The 20,914-nt window shown below is 44.3% G+C and overlaps 1 protein-coding gene across 1 annotated transcript in view; it reads right to left on the bottom strand.

Moving 5' to 3' along the window:
* The window catches only part of LOC144752947 (butyrophilin subfamily 1 member A1-like), a 455,251-nt gene that overhangs the window by 295,142 nt on the left and 139,195 nt on the right, over positions 1–20,914 (bottom strand). Inside the window, exon 3 of the mRNA XM_078640757.1 lies at positions 15,496–15,843. Within this exon, the coding sequence (XP_078496883.1) occupies positions 15,496–15,843 (348 nt within the window). The remainder of the gene's footprint in view (positions 1–15,495; positions 15,844–20,914) is intronic.

Raw genomic sequence — 20,914 nt, forward strand, 5'->3', positions numbered from 1 at the left:
GGTGAAATATTAGATAGACCCACACCTGTGGATCCAAAGAGACCTGAAGAATTCACAAGATAATGCACCTGAGGTAGGTATAATTCAGCCAGAGTTTTAATTATTGTCCAATAACGTCCAAACGGAGAGTAAGAAAAAAGTCCCTCATGGAAAAAACATAAATAAAGAAAATTGATAAGACAAAAATCCAATAAGAATTTTTTTTTTAAGACACGAAAGTGAGCCCCCTACTCAGGAGAAGTCACAGTATGAGGGCCACCAATTTGATGGTCCAACACTCACCAGGGTAAGAAGAATTAACAGGCAGCTAGCTGAGGGTCTGCTCGATGGAACAAATATGGAGAAAGAAGGTCTCCAAGATCAAGAATGTCCAGAAGAGGTGGCAAAAGCCATAAATTGAAGGGCCCAAGAGGGGGTCCCCCGTATAATGAGAAAAGACAAGTGGATGACACCTCACCGCAAAATGATGTGGTATGTTAAACTAAACCAGGGATAAAAAAATCCCGATCCCTAGGAGAAGTGCTTTAAAAATAGGGGAAGGGAGGAGGGAGAAGTGAGCGGGTGGTGGAAAGAGTACTCTCCAGCGGCAGGTCATACCCCACATCTCTGACGATATAAAAGCAAGGGCTCCCGCCCCAGGTCCTCATGTGCTAGTCCCGGTAACCTAAGCTCGGCAGAGGTGCAGACTTGGGGGCATATAATCAAGGGCTCATCGCTGCTTTAGCAGCACTTTTTTGCTGCTACAGTGGTGATATTTTTATCGCCCTATTAGCAAGCTGTCTCTAACTGGCGTTAGCGACAGCTTTCAAGTGATAGCGGGTGGAATTTCCATTGCCTTGCATGCCAGCAATATTTGACGCTAATGACATGTAAGGTAGGCGTTCCCTGTCAAAATGTCACAAAAACTCATGCTGACACCACTTTGCCCTACTATCAAGGATGACCTGGACCCGCGAAGCGATAAAGAAAAAAAACTTGCGCTGAGGCCCATTAGCTGCAGGAAGCTAAGACAAGAAAAAAGCAGGTCTAAAAAATGCATATAACTATTGGGCCCTCATCAACACAGCTTGTGGTGCAGGACAGCTCTGCAAGCAATGATGCAGCGCTGCCCTGCGACAAAACTACAGTGCAGGAATGCACACAATCAATAAGATCGTGCACATACCTGTGCCCCAGCCATAAAAAGGGTTGCTGCGCTGCGACAAGACAGCGCTGCAACACTTTTCACTACGCCCTTCTTGCAACAACATGGATGCGCTGTAATCACTGGACATGACAAATGCAAAAAGAACAATTGATGGACAGAATGCAGAACAATGTCATACATTCACCCCAGTAGAGAGATCTGGGCCTAAATCCATCGGTCTTTGCTCACCCTACCATTCCAGTTTGGACCCAGCCATATGCAGATTAGTCTTGACCCTGCGCCCAATAGGAACAGTCCAGCCCGAACTGCCAGGCCAGGTCCTTCTTAGGACCTGTTTCGGTATTTCAGCCCTCATCAGCCAGGATAGCTTGTGACCCATGTCTGGGCATACCCGTCCCACTCAGATGGACAGAATGCAGAACAATGTCATACATTCACCACAGTACAGAGATCTGGGCCTAAATCCATCGTTTTTTTGCTTATCATGCCATTCCAGTTTGGACCCAGTCCCACTCAGAGTGACAAATGCAAAAAGAACAACTGATAGACAGAATTCAGAAAAATGTCATACATTCACCCCAGGACAGAGATCTGGGCCTAAATCCATCGTGGGCTCACAATGCCTCTGGATTCAAGCTATCCTGGCTGATGAGGGGTGAAACCCTGAAGCCGGTCTAAGGATGCTTGTTTCGGGTCCCGGGAAGACCTGGTTTGGCAGATCAGGCTTGACTGTTCCCATGAGGCACAGGGTCAAGACTGATTTGCATATGGCCAGATCTACACTGAAACCCTTTTTGGGTAGCTGTTGCGCAGTACAAGTGCAATAAATAAATAAATAAATAAATACACTGGGGAGGCATGGTGAGCAAAAGAATGATGGCTTTAACTCAGATCTCTTGACTGGAGGTGAATGTTTTGATTTGTTCTGCATTCCATCCATCAATTGTGTGTCTTTTGCTTTCTCACTCTAAGTGCGTCATGTATGCCCAGACGTGGGTCCTGGGCTCACTGTGCCACTGGAATCAAGCTACCCCCGAAACCAGTCCTAGAATATTTGTTTCCAGTCCAGGGAAGACCTGGCTTTTCAGTTCGGGCTGGACTGTTCCCATTAGGCACAGGGTCAAGACTGATTTGCATATGGCCAGATCTACACTGGGGTGGTATGGTGAGCAAAAGAATGATGGATTTAAACCTGATCTCTTGACTGGGGGTGAATGTTTTAATTTGTTCTGAATTCCATCCATCAATTGGGTGTCTTTTGCTTTCTCACTCTGTGCGCCAGGTATGCCCAGATGTGGGTCCTGGGCACACTGTGCCATTGGAATCAAGCTATCCTGGCTGATGTGGGGTGAAACCCAGAAACCGGTCCTAGGATGCTTGTTTCCAGTCCAGGAAAGACCTGGCTTGGAAGTTCGGGCTAGACTGTTCTCATGAGGCACAGGGTCGTGACTGATTTGCATATGGCCACGTCTGAACTGGGGTGGCATGGTGAACAAAAGAATGATGGATTTAACCCAGATCTCTTGACAGAGGGTGAATGTTTTGATTTGTTCTGCATTCCGTCCATCAATTGTGTGTCTTTTACTTTTTCATCCTAAGTACGCCAGATATGCCCAGACGAGGGTCCTGGGCTCACTGTGACACTGGAATCAAAATATCCTGGCTGATGAGGGGTGAAACCCTGAAACCAATCCTAGGATGCTTGTTTCCGGTCAGGGAAGACCTGGATTGGCAGTTCGTGCTGGACCGTTCCCATGAGGCACAGGATCAATTGTTTGTCTTTTGTAATCACTGGACACTGCTACATGACGCAAGTAATGACAGAAACGTCAGGAATTCTGACGTATCCGACTGCGCTAAAGTCACGCATTGCCACAGTCGCATCACAACCATGATGCAACTCCAACAATGCAAGGGGCCAGCCTATCCTGTTGTGTATCAATTTAGATTCCGTATGAATTTCATGATTCATGCCCTTATATAGGTACATTTCACATTGCCCTTATAAAGGCAAAGAAATCCAGTCCTTCTTTAGGCATAGTCCATGCTACCCAAATACAGGCATCCGTTCATCTACGTCACAACAAGTTCTTGGAAAACCAGACTCTTAAGCCGTTAGGGACTTCCCTTACTTGGATACTGATTTCTCAAAGAACTCATTTATTGTGCATGAACATCTATTCCTTAGGGGTTCATTCATGACGTTCCTTTGCCCGACTTCTACGTCAATACTGGCATTCCTAAACACCATCAATGTATAAATATACCTTCACTTGCTATGGCAAAGCACAGTGTGGTTCGGTGCAGCTCGACTACCTACTTGCATGACGCAGCTCGCCACAGCAAGTACCGAAGGAAGCCAACTCCCCAGCTGATGCACTGACTAGACGCTGTCATCCTCCTGCTGAGAATCCAGCTCCCGTGTTTCTGATTCCCCTTGCGGGGTGTTGGGAAATCGAGTCCAGAGAAAGAGATACCAACCTCTCTCATCCTAAGGTATGGAGCTGATTAGAACCTAGAGAAACCTTTGGCAATTCTTGGCAAAACTAAACGTAAATTGATACTTGTATAGCGCACTACTCACCCGGAAGGGTCTCAAGGCGCTTGTACGAATACCGCTGTGGAACCCATCCTGGCTTTCCCTGTGAGGTGTCCACTTCTGGGCACCCCCAAGTTGGAGGCCAGGCATCCTTAGCGTTGTGGGGGCCGTTGTGGAGAATAAGCAAGCTATTGCCCAGAGTTGCAGAATGGGACTCCATGATTGGAATAGGCACAGAGGCGAGAATTATCAGGTCCGTGGAATTTTGAGCCCAAGACCCGCTGAGGTGGGGAATTGAACCCTTATCCCGTGGCGAGACCTCTGCATTAGGGTCTGCCGCTCTAACCATTGAGCCACACTTCTCCACGTATGCTAAGGCAGCACCTACTTCTTCCCTAGTACTAGACTTAGGTTAGGTACACGGGGGTAGGCGTATGTTAGAAGCACCAGTTGAGTATTTTAGCCTGTTATTTATGTATGTATTTTTATATATGTCATTGCAACAGACAATGCTATTACATTCTTATTTTAAATTACTGTTTACACTGTACGCATTATACTTCGCACATTGTCTATCGATTGTAGCAGTTCATATCTCTTGTATGAGAAATAAGACTGTTCAATAAACCCCTTTTATTGAAACGCCCGTCTCTCTATTTCTATGCAACTCTGTAGAAACGAAGCATGCACGATTGTTTGAAATAGTCATATGTTGTTTCCACGACTCTGAAGAGATTGTTCCGATTCTAAGGGAAACAAAGTTGTCATGTTATGCGGTTGTCAGAGACTAATCCCTTCTTGTTTATTCGAGAAAGGTTCTAGTGACCTCTGAGTTAGCTGGCACACACACAATTAAGTTTAATATTCTTATAGAGACATACTGACCTCAGTCCTATGTCAAATCTATAGTGTATGTTATTCCAAAGCTCAGAGCCTATTAGGGATATAGGAACTACACTACATGGCACCTAACGGTTTGGTAAGGCACTAATTTAACACTAGATACTAGAGTAACTCAGTCGTGCTTTTCTCAGAGACCCCTTTTTCCCGTAATACTCCAATTGTCGTCTGGAGTGGGAAAAGGATAATATCCGCCATAGCTGAGTAGGAAACAAATCCTATGTATTAGCTTTTTGGTTTGTTCAACGTTGAAGGATACAGTGTTCCAAAATATTGTGCACCTTATCTTTGTTCCCTTGAAACTTGCTCTGCTGTTTTCATTAAACAAAAATGTCCCTGAACGGGGAAAACAACACCAAAACAGGTGGAGCTGAGGCTGATCCAGCCGATGCAGCTTTTAACTTTACAGGTTTTCAAGACATCGATGCAAATGCTGTAATAATTTCTCAAAATTTAAGGAAAGCCATCACTATAAAACTTATTAAACATGGCCTATCATCAAGAGGTGGTAGAGCAGTTTTTGTGATAGAAGTACATGAATATCACCAGACAGAGGTATTCTATTCATGGATAGTCTTCCCGGAAGCAAATACAAAGACACATATGTTTTACTTCTACAAAGAAGATGATCCACCAAATTAATATATTCCTTTCGAGGATATTGAAATTCCACTCACATACCAGGAGCATGAGCTCTGGTTTAACGGCACCCTAAAACATTTAAATCACATTACCAGGTTCGGTCCACTAGGTGGAACAGGTGCAACATGGTCGGTTTTAGCCGGCAATACACCACATCCATCCTGACATTAACGACATGTCAGACGTAGAATTAGTGGCTCAACTCAAAGAGTTAATCAAAATCTACTGACAATTGGTCCAATATGTCATGTGGACTCTTACAGTACAACCTATAATAGGTATTCCACAACAAACCTCTCACCAGGGGAATACACTAAAACTTACACCACAGACTTTACACGCAGTCATGGGCATATTACCCACAAAACGTGAAAAAATTCTATTCTGGATAGCTCAAAAAATATTCAGATCGAAGCAGTATTTCCTAATACTAGGCCTCATGAGAAACAAACAATTTTAACAATCTGTTTACCAATGGGGATCACACCACATCTGGAGGACTGCACCACTTGGGGTACCGTCTTCGCTGCAATCTACACTAAAACACATGGTTTTCTGTCTATGACGGTAATACCTGATGTCCTGAAACAGATTCAAAATGAATACGGGTCAAAGCCTGCTCTAAATTTAGGTATGAAACTACTGAACGAGTTCAAACAGGTCTCTACAATAATATTATCTAATATTAAAGGAGAAGCAGCATCAGTGACGATCGGCCAAAAATTAAGAGAATTTGATGTAACAGAGTAACCACAAGAACTAGCCAGAATAATGGAGAAATCCTATGAAGAATGAGACAGTTTGGGTGGGAAATCAGTGAAACCCCAACTGTCTGAAAGTCCTGAAAAGGTCTTCACTAAAAACACTCCTACTCCTTCTAAAAAGAAGTGGGAAAATAGCAAACAACCTTTCCAAAGAGAAGCGTTCTCATTCCAGAGGTAGGTCTCCTCAAATGGAGCCCTCTGAAAGGAGGTCAAACCTCAGGAATAGGGATAATTTGAAAAAACCTGATAGATGTCAAGATACTGATACATATTCCTCTCGTACCTTTCAGACTTCGTCACAGAAATCCAAAAGAAGAGGACGGTCAGAAAATAAGGAATAACGCGAGAAGTTCAAAGATGATCAACACGTTCAGAAGAACATAAAACCTAATTTTACCAAATAGAAGGTAGGAGGTCTAAAGATCAGACATGCCGAGGATCTTGAGGACACAACTCAAGAACAGAGAATGGGCTCAGAAAATGTTGGACTGCACAGCAGAAGTCACAATAGCTCGCCAGTACCTGAAGGGTCTTCTGGAGACAGTGGACTTTAATGAATTCATTCAAGTTGAAAAATTACAGACACCAGGGTTAACTCTCCACATAGGTTATATGAAATAACACTCCAGATCGAGGGAGACATACCTAGAAAAGTGAAAGCACGCTTTTGGGAGCGACTTTCGAGGGGTTATGACATACTTCTAGCTGAATAAGACTGGCCACCAGAATTTGTCAGGGAGTGCCCACATGGCAAAGACATCATTATGCCAGCCTTCTCCAACCATGTTACAGTACATTTCAAATATACTTATGCCAGGAAATGGGCAGTTGCCCAAGCCCAAGCATTATAGAAAAATCACGTAGGATGGGATGAGGGTTTACCTCAACACAAAATCCAGGAAAAAACTCAACCTACTGCACAAAGGTAGTACCCAGTTAAGCAATAAACTAAAAAACAGGTCAGGGAGATTTTAGATCAACTTGAATACCAGGGGGTGATTGAAACATGCACCTCATCAATGAACAATCCTTTGCTTTCTGTCTCCAAACCAGACAATACATATCATCTACTGGATTACAGACATCTAAACTCTTGTTGCCAAACATTTGCAGTGCAAAATGCACACAGTACAGCATTAATGAATAACATTGTGCGTAAAAAATATAAAACAACATTAGACATTTCAAATGGTTTCTTTTGTCAAAACATTGCACCTGAAAGCTGGTATTTGACTGCTTTCTCAATAATGGGGACACAGCGTCACTTCTGTTGTCTGCCTCAAGGATTCAAGAATAGTCCTGGGTTATTCTCAGCAAGGGTAACAGAGTTACTACAAACGTATGCTGATGAGGCATTAACATATGTCGATGACATCTATCTGACAGACGATGACCTGGATAGGCACTTGAACAGGGTAAAAACCATTATACTGGGCTTGGTCTCTGAAGGGTATAAATTCAATTTAAAAAAATCAAGAATTGCCTATCTCAACATCCTTTTTCTAGGATATGAACTATCAAGTGAAGGCAAAAGCCAGGAAGCCAACTTTTTATAAAAGTGTGCGCTGCTTCAACCTCCGAAAACGCTGAAAAACTTACAGTCAATTCTAGGTTTCCTGAATTTTGGAAGAACTTACATTCTAAATTACGCAGAAAGGGTTAAACCTCTCTACGAATTAATCAAACCTGATTTTAAAACAGTAAATTGAAAAAAGAACACACAGAAATATTGCGTTCACTTCAAACAGACATGGTAGCAGCTAAACATTTACAAACACACGTAAATGCACGCAACTTAGTGATCCGAATAATTCCGGGTCAATGCGGATTCAATTACTTAACTTTTAATGAAGGTGAAAAAGTACCAATTGCATACAAATCACATTTGTACACACAAGCAGAAATTAAATTTACATCGACAGAAAACATTCTGACAGCTGCTCAAACCGCTGTAGCAAAAGAAAGAGCCCTCGCACAGGGGGAAATGCATTATGGTTGTAACACCTGTACCTGCCTTAGAGGCACTAACAAAAGCGAGCATTCCAAATGCTAAAGCTTTACATCTGAGATGGATACAATGGGTTAATTCTCTTGCTGCAACTGACGTTGAATACATTTTTGATCCTTATTTGAAAACACAAGCATTTCTGCAATACAAACAAGAATGTCATCTGTCTTATGAAATTCTGCCTCTAGAAGAATATGAATGTATAATTTATACTGATGGATCAACACAACCCGCTACGGATGGTAAACAAGCTTGTAGTGCTGCATGAGCGATCGTTAAAGGTCGTATGTGCAATGGCAAATTCAGACCTATGGTCACAAAAACTCAATCTTTAGGAAATTGTACAGCTCAGCGAGCTGAACTACAAGCATTCAAAATGGCACTGGAAAATACGGATCGCGAATTCCCCACACTCATAGTGTGCGATTCTTTCTATTGTGTCCAATCTTACAGTGAATATTTACAGAATTGGCTTCAAAACGGTTTCAAAGATGCAAAAGGTGGCATAATCAAAGCATGTCTGGATCACAAAGCTTTATTTATTTGCAGTTTTGTACCGCGCTGGCTTCACTCCCGGAGGAGTATCTCCGCGCCTTTGGCTTCTACAAATGTATTTAAGAGGAGGAGTCTTCAGGATGGTCTAATGTTACTGTCCAAACAAAAAGGTCTTCAGCTTTTTCCTAAAAGTAAGGTGGTCTATACATTGCCTGAGGGATATAGGAAGACCGTTCCAGAGCGAGGGTCCAGCTATTGATAGTGTTTTTGCTCCATGTCTGGCCTTTCTAGCTCTGGGTATGCAAAGAAGGCTTTGTTCCCTTGATCTGAGTGTTCGAGTGGGAATATAAGGTGTAAATTTGGTGTTCAAGTAGGCGGGACCCATACCATTCAGGCTTTTATGTATGAGGCAGCATACCTTAAACTTAGCCCTCTGTCTAACAGGTAGCCAATGCAGTTTGGTCAGCAACGGTTTAGAAGGAGTACGGGGAGGAACGTTCAGAACCAACCGTGCAGCCGTGTTCTGAGCTACCTGAAGTCTGTTCATTACTCCCTCATTAGCAGACAGGAGCAAGCCATTGCAATAGTCCAGGCGACTCAAAACGAGCGCCTGGACCAGCGTCTTCCTTGTTGTGTCAGGTAGAAATGGGAAGATTTTCCGCAGCATACTAATTATATGAAAGCAAGCTCCCACCACCTGGTTGCCATGTTGTTTGAGAGTAAGCTCCTGATCTAATCGGAGTGCTTGGTGATCTAGTCAGAGAAAAGATCACGGACAACAACAATTTGGGCCTTCTTACAGACAACCAGTACCTGTCCTAGCAAGCCACAGATCAAGAATAGTTTTACTGCCGCCCCATGCTGGTAAAAAGGAAAACAGGTTTGTGTCTATCGACCTGATCAAACCACACATCACCTTCTTCACGGAGACCTGGACCAACGCCTCCTTCGCCCCGACATCAACACCGCAATCCCGGACGGATACAAGATCCAGAGGAAGGACCGCCACAAACACCCGGAAGGGTGCTTTGGCATTGCCCACAAGAGCACCCTCCAGCTCACCACCTCCAGCTAAACCTTCCCCTCTGTCGAACACCTGCACTTCCAGATCCAGACCAGCCACAGCTCCACACTCTGAGGAACCCTCATCTACAGACCCCCCGGCCGTCGGACACACCTGCCAGCCCACCATATCCATCCGGACACCAGTCACAGCCGAAGACACCGCTTCGAACATCAAAGGAATCCACTTGTGGGGCCCCACCAACCCATACTCTCCTCACATCTACCACAGAGCTGTATCTTCCATCACACATGATCTACTATGCACCATCAACACCACCTTCAAAACCGGCACCTACACAGATGACTGAAAGCATACACAAGTCTGGCCCCTGCTCAATAATACTACAGCTGACCCCACTGACCTTAAGAACTACTGGCCCATCTCGCTCCTCCCCTTTGCGGGCAACGTTGCTTAGTAAACAGTCAACAGGTAACTGACACGATTCATTTGATGACAACACCTTCCTCAACCGGTCCCAAACCTGATTGCCAAGCAACCACAGCAACGAGGCCGCCCTACTCATCACCACAGACCACATATGCACCAAGGCCACTCGACAGCCTTCATCCTACGAGATCTTTCACCGGACTTTGACACGTCTCCCACCGCACACCGCACACCAGTCGCCAGACTACAGGACCCTGGCATACAAGGAAGAGCCCTGACTGGATCCGATCATTCATTACTGGAAGAAGCCAAAGGATCAGACTCCCCCCTTCCTCTCAGATCACACAAATCACCTGTGGAGTCCCTGAGGGGTCATCTCTGAGCCCGACCCTCTTCAACATCTACATGGCCCCCTCGTTGCCATCGTCCGACAACACGGCCACAATATCGTATCATACGCTGATGACACCCAACTCATCCTCTCCCTCACCAAAGACCCCACCACCACCAGACTCAACTTCCAGAGAGAAATGCCAGACATTGCAGTCTGGATGACCAACAGCTGCCTGAAGCTCAACGGAGAATACAGTAGTCCTCATCCTTGAAACCACACCTTCAGCATGGGACAGCACCAGTTGGCCTCCACCCTCAAAAGCCCACCTACACCCTTGGACAACACCAGAAACCTCAGCATTGTACTCATCGCGCCATCACCTCCAGCTGCTTCAACACCCTCTGCGTCCTCCACAAGGCCTTCAAAGGGATCCCCCAGCAGTCAAGGAAGACAGTCACCCAAGCATTCATTACCAGCAGACTGGACTATGGAAACACACTCTACACTGGCAATTACGCATCCCAGCTTCTCCTTGCCTGGACATTGATCCCGCGGCGCAATCCACTACACTCTCTCCAAATCTGTGTCTCAGCCAGCAGGAGCCTGATCCAGGTGTGATTTCACTGGGCTTGGTACAGCAGTCACCGTGTAGTCTGCAGGTGGACCTCCCGATGCAGTTGATGCAGCAGGGCTCCCTTAGGCAGGTAGTTGCAGCACTCAGACAACACAAGCTGGGTATAGCACAGGGGCATCACCCTCCACAGCATCCAGCCATCCTAACAGCATCAGTCCTGTGATGCAGGGAGACGGCATCCACCATTGGTAATTCACTCCGTGCACACTGGTGTAGTGGTGGTTTGTAGTATGCGATGCGGACCTCACTTTGTTAGTGCGCAGCAGCGCCCCTACCATTGACTGCTCCAAGGTGCGCAAGGCAGACTTCTCACCCAGGTCAGCAACGTGTCTCCATGTGATCTGCCAGGCTTCACCACCAGGTACGGGCAATCATCGCACATCAATGTCTCCTGCCACGGGTCATCGGCTCCACAGCTACTCCACATCCGACTCCAGGTACCAGACGCAGGTCCAGCAGGCATCAGGCACCAGACGCAGGACCAGCAAGGCATTCAGGTGCAAGATGCAAGTCCAGCGAGGCATCCAGGCTCCAGGCACAAGTCCAGCAGGCATCCAGGCTCCAGGTGCAAGTCCAGCAGGCATCCAGGCACCAGGCACAGGTCCAGCGATGCATCCAGGCTCCAGGCACAAGTCCAGCAGGCATCCAGGCTCCAGGTGCAAGTCCAGCAGGCATCCAGGCACCAGGCGCAGGTCCAGGCACCAGGCGCAATTCCAGCAGGCATCCAGACACAGGTCCAGCAAGGTATCCAGGCACAAGACGCAAGTCCAACGAGGCATCCAGGCTCCAGGTGCAAGTCCAGCAGGCATCCAGGCACCGGACTGAGGTTCAGTGAGGCATCCAGGTGCAAGACACAAGTCCAGCTGGGCTTCCAGGCTGTCATCCTGGTAATCCTGGATGTTGGGGGGCCTTGAAGGGGTTGTTGATGTGTGCTGCACTTGGCCCTGGGTGCTCAGATCTGCATTTAACTTTTTTTTGTACATCTTTTCTATGGTGGATGGACTGATGGGCTATTTTTTCAAAGTCCACACTTACAGGTTAGCGTGTGTTTTATTATTGCTAAAAGCTTATTGCTGATTCTGCCCGCTATCGCCGGTTTACCTATTGCCATCGCACAGCAGATAGCGGTAGTTCTCGTTATCAGGAGAACTACCATTATATTTGAGGAATATATTCTACATTGAGCTCAGTTCATATTTGATTCTATTGGAATAGATGAAATCCAAGACTGCATCAGTTTTTGTGGAAGCTATCGCCTGTCAGTGACGTGTTGATAATACGTCGCTAACAAGGTGAATTAACAGGCAATAAAAAACTAGCGCTAACCTAGCTTAGCAATAGTTATTGCCAGTCCTTGATAATATCCCCCTGGGTGCACATTTGCATACAAGGTCAGGATTAGAACAACGGGTGCAGTAGGCGCCTCCATAGGAAAATACGCGGTGGTAAGACACAAACCAACATGCCGCTTTGGTCCCCAAATGGCCAGAGGAGGTTCAAGGCCAGGCCTCGTGGTGGCAATAGATCCAAACAACGCCTGGAAAATGAGGTTCGATGGAGCCCCCAGCTCCAGGGCAAGGGGAGGGTAAGTGATGCACTAAATTACCCCCAAGCGAGACATTGCAGGGTCATTTATACAAATAACCCCGAGAACTAGGCAGCCTTCCCGCACTTACCTCACAGTGTGCCGTTCTGTCTGATGCTCCCACACGGATTATGGGGAGCACCCTGCTCCCCCAGACAGGGTTAGAGGCCATGTCCCAGTGGGGTAGTCCTAAAATAGCGTCCGGCATGTCTGGAAGGGGAGGGCGGAAAAAGTCCTGCAAGTAATGGACGCCACCATCTTGGAATGTTGAAGACCGGGCTAAGCGAAGCTTGAAGTCGGAATAGTCCTGGAAGATGTCAATTCTAAGACATTGGGCAAACTCCAAGAAGGCCCGAATATGTATAATCCCTGCCCTAAGAAGAGCAGACACTGCAGGGATGCTAGGGGGTAAAAGGCTAACTCATGTCGTGGCATGGTGGTGGCCATCTTTAAAAAGGAAAAGGAAGGGACCTGGGATAAGTGTTTCCGAAAGCAGACAGCTGTCCAAAGATGGAACTGCTCCCGAGGGGACAGACACCAAACTATCCTTTGGCACACGCCGCATATGTGTTTGAAGTGTATGTAATGCTGTGTTTCAAAGCGTACTTGATGCATGTATGACGGCATAGTTAATGGAGCTCCATCATCATCCACTATGGTAACTCGTGTACTTTATTTCGGTCCCCAAATCTACTTCTGTGAGTTCAGACTGTTTAGTCACTGTGCAGTGCAAAGATTGCAGCTCTTCCTCCCATCTTCCGCTGTCCACCCTCCACCTTTTTAGTTAGGTAGGCCACATCTTGTTGGGAATCCTCAGACACCCCCTAATATCATTGGCCAAGCTACACTCAGTCTAGCACTGTCTGCTCCGTCTGGTCAGAAGGATTACTCCATGGATCTTCTCCTCCACGGTCAAGCTGCCAATTAAAGCTCTAAATATCTATGAGGTACATGTATACATAATAATGCTATTCTACCTAACGTAAACACCTGCAGTGTAAAAACATGACAATAGCAAACAAGCAAAAATGAAATCCAGAGAGTCAGACCCAACTAAGTGAGCCATGGAAATGTTTTGAAAGTGGGATCTAGGCCCTTAAAGCCACAGAGGCTTATTTATGAGCCCTTGCACCATTTTTGCGCCACCATCGAGTCACTTTTTGCGACACTGCAGCGGCATAAATTAATGCGCCACGTTGCAACATATTTACAAGGTGACGCTTCTAGGCAAAGCCCTGCGCTACATTATACCCGCATCGGGTATAATGTATGCAGGGTGGGCATTCCCCCACAGCAAGGGTCGTAGGAGTGGCGCCACTTCTAGGACACCAATGCATCAAATCCTTATTCCTGCCTCATGGCAGGCGTAAGGGTGACGCAGGCCCTTTCACATGGGGCTTCGACCATGTGAAAAGAACATTGCTGGAGTTGCATCGGGCTTCCGACACAACTCCAGCAATGCCCCGCCAACAGATACATCAGTAATACTGACGTATCTGTCCTTCCTTGCGACACGATGCGTCATACTGTAAATATGACCCATCATTGGTGTCGCAAGGAGGGCGCACTGAGAAGTGGCGTATCGCAGCTTTCACGCAGCGATGCGCCACTTCTCATAAATGAGGCTCACACCTTTTATCTATACTCGGTTCCATTCACAACTAATAAATGTGGTCACCTAAAAGATTTGATTAATAAAATGCAAACATAGTAATACAATTAAATCACACCATGGTTATAAAATGTGCAATTATGACAAGCACTAAATTATGCATATCCATCACCTAGCTACATATTTACTAACTTTCTATGCAACACAAAGCTTCCCTTGCACTAAGAAATGCAAGACAGCTCTCTCTTGCCTTATTTTGTATTTTTACAATGCAATACAAAGCCATGCAAATCATTTTTTGCATGGCTTATTAAATCCAGAAATATATATTTTGCTGGAGATGTGTTAAAAAAGTGGGACAACCCCAACACAAGATATAAATCTGGGTCATGGGGCTTATTTACTAAAAGTTCACGCAATGCAGGATTGCAAGCAAAGTGGCTGAGCTGCGTTTCATTAACAAGAGAGAGCAGAACAGCGCCATAAATACTAAGATATGGGATAAAATATGAAATAATGAGGAGAAATACAAATATGTCTCCACATTAAGAGTCTCTGTGTTCGGCGTACCATTTTGGTGCAGTGCCAGGTTAATGTCTTTGGTAAATCTTGGATAGTTTCAAATCCCATGTGTGGGTGTATGAGAATGCTCATGCTCCACCCATGACACCTTCCAGAGCAAAATGTAACACAACACTGAACAAGCCAGTGTGCTGTGTTACATTCCATTACAAAGGTACTAAGGGTGGGCGGAGATTTCCGTTCTGCCCACGGTATGGACAGAAATGTGCACTTTCCGCCTTCTGCAAAGAAGGCGGTAAAACTGGGTAAATTTCCGCCCATTCACGGGTGGAACGGAAGTTGGCCACCCGCCCGCCTCCCGCCCGCCTGCCTCCCGCCTCCCTTAGCCTTTAAATTTAATTAAATAAGGTGGGCGGGAGGCGGGCGGGAAGCGGGTGGTGGGCGGGCGGCAGGCGGGCTCGCGAAGCGGAAATATCGCAGAGAGGCACGGAGATTGGTTCATTCTCCGTGCCTCTCCGCGATAGTCCCTTCTGCGACTTCCGCCCACCCCTAAAAGGTACACACGGTGACGCAAATGACCCCTTGCATTTTATTATGAATCTCATTTAAGGACTTGCATTGCCTTGTGATGGCTTGTGTCACACAAAGATAACAAAAGCCCTTAGTAATGATGCCCCCTAGTTTGAAGAGCTGCATTATGACTGAGCCACAAGAGCAGTGGCACAAATTTTAAGAAGGCCAATGTCTGTCCCTTGTTTGCCCATCTTTTACAAACGTTGCATAGTTGCTGGATATGATTGAACTAGGTAATCATAGCAGTAAAATAATTATATTTTCTATATGACGTGCAAATGACTGACCTGCCACCTTTAGTTCCACTACTGCCTCTTCATGGAAGAATCCTGTATTATAGAAACACGTGTACAGGCCACTATCGGTAGGTCGAACATTGTGTATTATCAAGGACACGCTGCCGGCTTTGATGGCATCTTTAGTAAGGGTTGTCCTGCTTCTGTACTCTGCTATCTGGTTTTCAAACCAGTCCTCTCCGTCCTGATACAAGTGGACAAGGTCCAGATATTTGTCTTTAAACCACCTTATAGTCATGTTCTCTGCATTGATCTGAGGTGACAGGTGACATGGTAACACTGCATCTTCTCCAGGAGGGATGACCAAAGGCACGTCAAGTCCAATGACGTAAAATCTTGCTGAGAATAGAAAAGAGAAAAACCGACACAATTACAAGAGAAGAGCAGCAACACACAACTCGAAAAATATAAAGTGTAAACTATTGCATAGTATTCAAAAGTGTTTCAATTTACCCATCCTATTCTACAAATCTATCTATCTATCTATCTATCTATCTATCTATCTATCTATCTATCTATCTATCTATCTATCTATCTATCTATCTATCTATCTATCTATCTATCTATCTATCTATCTATCTATCTATCCATCCATTCATCCATCCATCCATTCATCTATTCACTAAAAAAACATAGGTTTCATGGACGTTATAGTTTATTGGACATTTCACTTGTATGACCATAGGTTATAGACCATAGGTTATAGACCATATATAGTTAGGAATTAGCATTTACAAAACCTTGAAAATTCACTGAAAAAACCATAGGTTATAGACCATATATAGTTAGGAATTAGCATTTAGAAAACCTTATTTTACTCACACAAAACCATTGAAATTCCATATATAGTTAGTTGCACTAACTATATATCGCGCACCCGCAATCCACTGCTGATGATGTCACATATTACATCATTCATGACATGGTCAGTGACATCACTGATGACATCACTGATGACATCTCAAATGACATCACTGATGACATCATCTAGTGTCTGTGTGTTTTTGTAAAGTTTAAATACGTTTTACATATTGAAGAATGACTGGATGTATGGAAGACTGAGTGTGTGTGTGGCTGGCTGGGAGGTGTGTGACTCTGTGCATATCAATGTGTACTTGTATCAGTGATTGTATAAGAGAGTAAGTATGTGTTAGTATATGTGTGAAAAGTATGGTGTTCTGTGTTTAACTATAGATGAGGAAATCGAAGTGTGATTGATTCTCCACAGGACTGACTAGGTGTATGAGTGCATATGATAGTGTTCTAATAATAAGTGACTGTATGTATGAGTAATTGTATGGGTGAATGAGTGAATGTGTGTGTAGACGTAGGAATCAGTGAGTGTGTATGTAGTAACTGGTATTGGTGTGTCATGATGTCATCAGTGATGTCATTTGAGATGTCATCAGTGATGTCATTTCAGATGTCATTAGTGATGTCATCAGTGATGTCACTGAAGTATGGTGTTCTGTGTTTAACTGTATAGATGAAGAAATGGAAGTGTGATTGATTCTTTACAGGACTGGCTTGGTGTGTGAGTAACTCCATGGATGAGTGGCAGTGTGTGACTGTCTGCATAGGTGTATGAGTGCATATGATAGTGTTGTAATAATAAGTGACTGTATGTATGAGTGATTGTATGGGTGAATGAGTGAATGTGTGTGTAGACGTAGGAATCAGTGAGTGCTTATGTAGTAACTGGTATTGGTGTGTCATGATGTCATCAGTGATGTCATTTGAGATGTCATCAGTGATGTCATCAGTGATGTCACTGACCATGTCATGAATGATGTAATATGTGACATCATCAGCAGTGGATTGCGGGTGCGCGATATATAGTTAGTGCAACTAACTATATATGGAATTTCAATGGTTTTGTGTGAGTAAAATAAGGTTTTCTAAATGCTAATTCCTAACTATATATGGTCTATAACCTATGGTTTTTTCAGTGAATTTTCAAGGTTTTGTAAATGCTAATTCCTAACTATATATGGTCTATAACCTATGGTTTTTTCTGTGAATTTCATTGGTTTTTTAACAGCTAATATCTGTAGCTGTAAAATGTATTCTTCTTTAAATCCCAAAATATATTTTATATGTTTATGAATAATTTTTTTTTTAAATATTTTTTTTTCTTCGTTCCCGCTTCGCGAATCGGGAAGCTTCCCGTTAGCTGACCTTGATGCCGCGAAATAGACCGCGAGCCGGTAAACGTTTCTTTACCGCAAGTGCCGCGTTAGAAAACAACATCGTGACGCCTCCCGTCCGCATGACGTTTCACGTTGTCGCGTGATACGTCATATGACGTACAACGTTAGCGAACTGGTACGCGAAGCGAGTCGCAAAGCGCAGGTTTCTGGAAGCAAACCGGGAGGCCCTGCAAAGCGCTTAACGTAAACACAGCAAGTCATGTGACTTGGTAATAACACTTTTCATTGGTTCATTTCACTTTTGGTTTCCTAATGATGTAAGACTAGGTCATATAATCTAAAATGAACACTTTTGATTGGTTGAGAACTCTTGTTTTTCCCAAATGATGAAAATCCCTCCTTCTTTCCTCACTCTGACTTTCATCATTGTGAGAGAAAGACCCTTTGTGATCACTGAGCAATGGCTTCTTTAGTAGCTTCAGCTGGTGCTTCCCCACCACCTCCACCACATCCAAGGAAGAGTGGACCACCTGCTCAAGTTATAATTCAACAAGGAGAGGAAGAAGAGGAACAGGAGGACGAGCACGAAGAGAGGCAGTTTTTGCCTGAGCAGCCCAGGACGTCTCACCGGAAAGAAAACTTCATTTGGCAATTTTTTTAAATTCCCAAAGGTCAGAAAAAAGTAAATGCAAGATACGTAACTTGCCTTATATGTCAAGATAGACTGTCCAGAGGGACCGACAAAAAATACAGTTTCGGAAACTACACAATGCATCGCCATATGACTAGGTGGCATCCTAACAACTACAGTGCTGCTCAGTTTCGGAACGACCTAGATAATCTCCCTATTATGGCCAGAAGATCTGTTGTACCGGAAGTAACGGGACCAGAGGGCAGGGAGATGGTGCCAAATATACAAATGAGATTTGGTGATGTAAAACACATCTGCGTATTTTGCGATGGATTAATTTCCTACGGAGAAAAAAGCATCACTCTGATCAACAGAGCTATTGACTATCATATGCAAGTTTGTACGAAACGCCCAAAATAATAAATACTTCTTTTTTTGTTTTGTTGCTCCTGTTGAGCCCTTTACAATGAATCGTTTTCATTGCCCCCTCCAAGAAAAACCCCCAAAAATATAAAACTGTTCAGAAAAATTCAAAAAAAGTAAAAAAAAATTCTGAAAAATAAAAAAAAAAGTTCTTTTCAGAACTACCTCCCCGTTATTAAAAAATTGGTACAATATTTGGAACTGTGCCAACCTCTATTTCTCTTAGTTCGCTTCCCAGTTCGCTCCCCGGTACGCGAACCGGAAGCGAACCAAAAACAGTAAGTATAAGGGAAGGAAACAGACACTTATGTTAAAAGAAAGACAGCTATAGGGGAGTAAACTAGAGATACTATTACCCGTAATCCACTGCTGATGATGTCACATATTACATCATTCATGACATGCTCAGTGACATCATCAGCAGAGGATTGCGGGTTTTTTGGCAACGTGCCTTATCCACGGTTTAATAACGCTGCCTTTTGCTTTATATAAGTTTTCAAATTGTATGAAATATATACCAATAGGTCGTTATGAACCTTTAGGTAGTGCTTTTCTTCATGAGGTCTGGTCGCTTCCATACACATACAGATGTTTCAAAGATGATCAAGAAGTTTATCTGAATGGAGAGGAATGCACTGAGACGCCAGATCATTCACTAATGTGTAGGCACATACAGTTACACGGTTCATGCAACAAACACCAACCAAATATGGCTTGCGTGTTGCAAGGCACGCCAGTTCCTGCTATCATCCCCACGTTCAAGTTGTTGGAAAATGGTAGTTATTTGATGCTCAATAATGAAGATTGTTCTGAGTTAATTAAAAGTATTCCTTTTATCGTAACAGTAAGTGAACGGGTTATTTGCTGCAGAAATGTTCTATTTCCTCCCACACATGAACATAGGGAGTTTTCAATCTGGCCACAAATACCAACCTTGGGACAGATTTCAACGGCATGGCAAGAATAAGAGCTCTTTTGTCTCAGAGAGAGGTGGCCTTGAGTTCGGCCCGTGAAACTTTCGTGCTTCACATAGCGAACACCCGTACAGAGGTGCACACACTTTTCAATTCAGATTTGCCTTTCAAATTCAGCAAGATGGTTCCGACTATCTTTAACGCATCCTCCGCAAAGTCCCTGGCGCACTTTTTTAAAGTTGTTACCAGTGGTCTCGTGACTTCATTTGAGAAAATCTTTGGACTCATCCCTGCTTCCTTTCATTCTATTTTCTCCACTCTGGTTCGTGGATTGGCATTTTTACTTGCATTACCAGCGGACGCTCTTGTGCTTTTTTACATTTTTAAATATGGATGTCCCTCCTATGCAACCTCCCACCCTGCAGCTGCTGACACTGTTCCGCAATTGCATGCTAGAATATTATGGCACAATGCCGTTGGCGATATTAAGCACGGCATATGGATTATCTTTTCGATTCTCCTACTTCACCTGTGTCCAGCCTGTATTTCACTGCCTGACCTGTGATTTCGATTGGGCCATTGATTTGTGTCTCTGCGGACCGGTTTCTCCTGACGTCGACTTTAATCAGCTGATGACTCCTATCATTACTCACGAGTTGGTTTGTCCTGGCGAAAGGATTATGGCTGTGGCATTGATGCATGGACTACTTGGTCCCTGGAATTTACTGGCGGCAGCACAGTCTTTCTTGGAACAGAGCTTTCTTGAAAACCCACCGAGCTGTCCTCTGATGGTGATAGAGGATCCGGTGCTGGGAGAGCACGTATGTTCTTTTCCGCTTTTAAATTGGATGGCTGAACTGTTTTCGGATGAAGACGGTGACTTCCTATTGGAGGCTGTTGCAGCTTATTTTGCATACACAGTTATGTCATAGACCTTTTTCATGTTTGATATGCTGAGTACTAGCATTTCATTGACAATTAATTGACTTATTTGTCAAGTTTTTATTATTTACCTTGCCTATTGGCTTAAGACTCGATAAAGTACTTGGCTGTTTTATTTTTCTTTAGCATTAAATTTTCCTAGTTTTTAATGCTTTACCTTGCGGACCGTCCACATATAAACTTGCAATCTGCTCTCATGAGATGGCACTTCTATTATCTTATTCAGTTCGTTTCCGGATCATGGGGAGGTGTCATCTAGGTCCTGGATATCTTTACACCGTGTTAAGTTAGCATGGGCTCATTACCGGTTTAAACGCCATTTTTCCTTTTTTGCAACTTCTGCACACGAC

Source organism: Lissotriton helveticus, chromosome 5_1, assembly GCF_964261635.1.
Source record: "Lissotriton helveticus chromosome 5_1, aLisHel1.1, whole genome shotgun sequence".
NCBI lineage: Eukaryota > Metazoa > Chordata > Amphibia > Caudata > Salamandridae > Lissotriton > Lissotriton helveticus.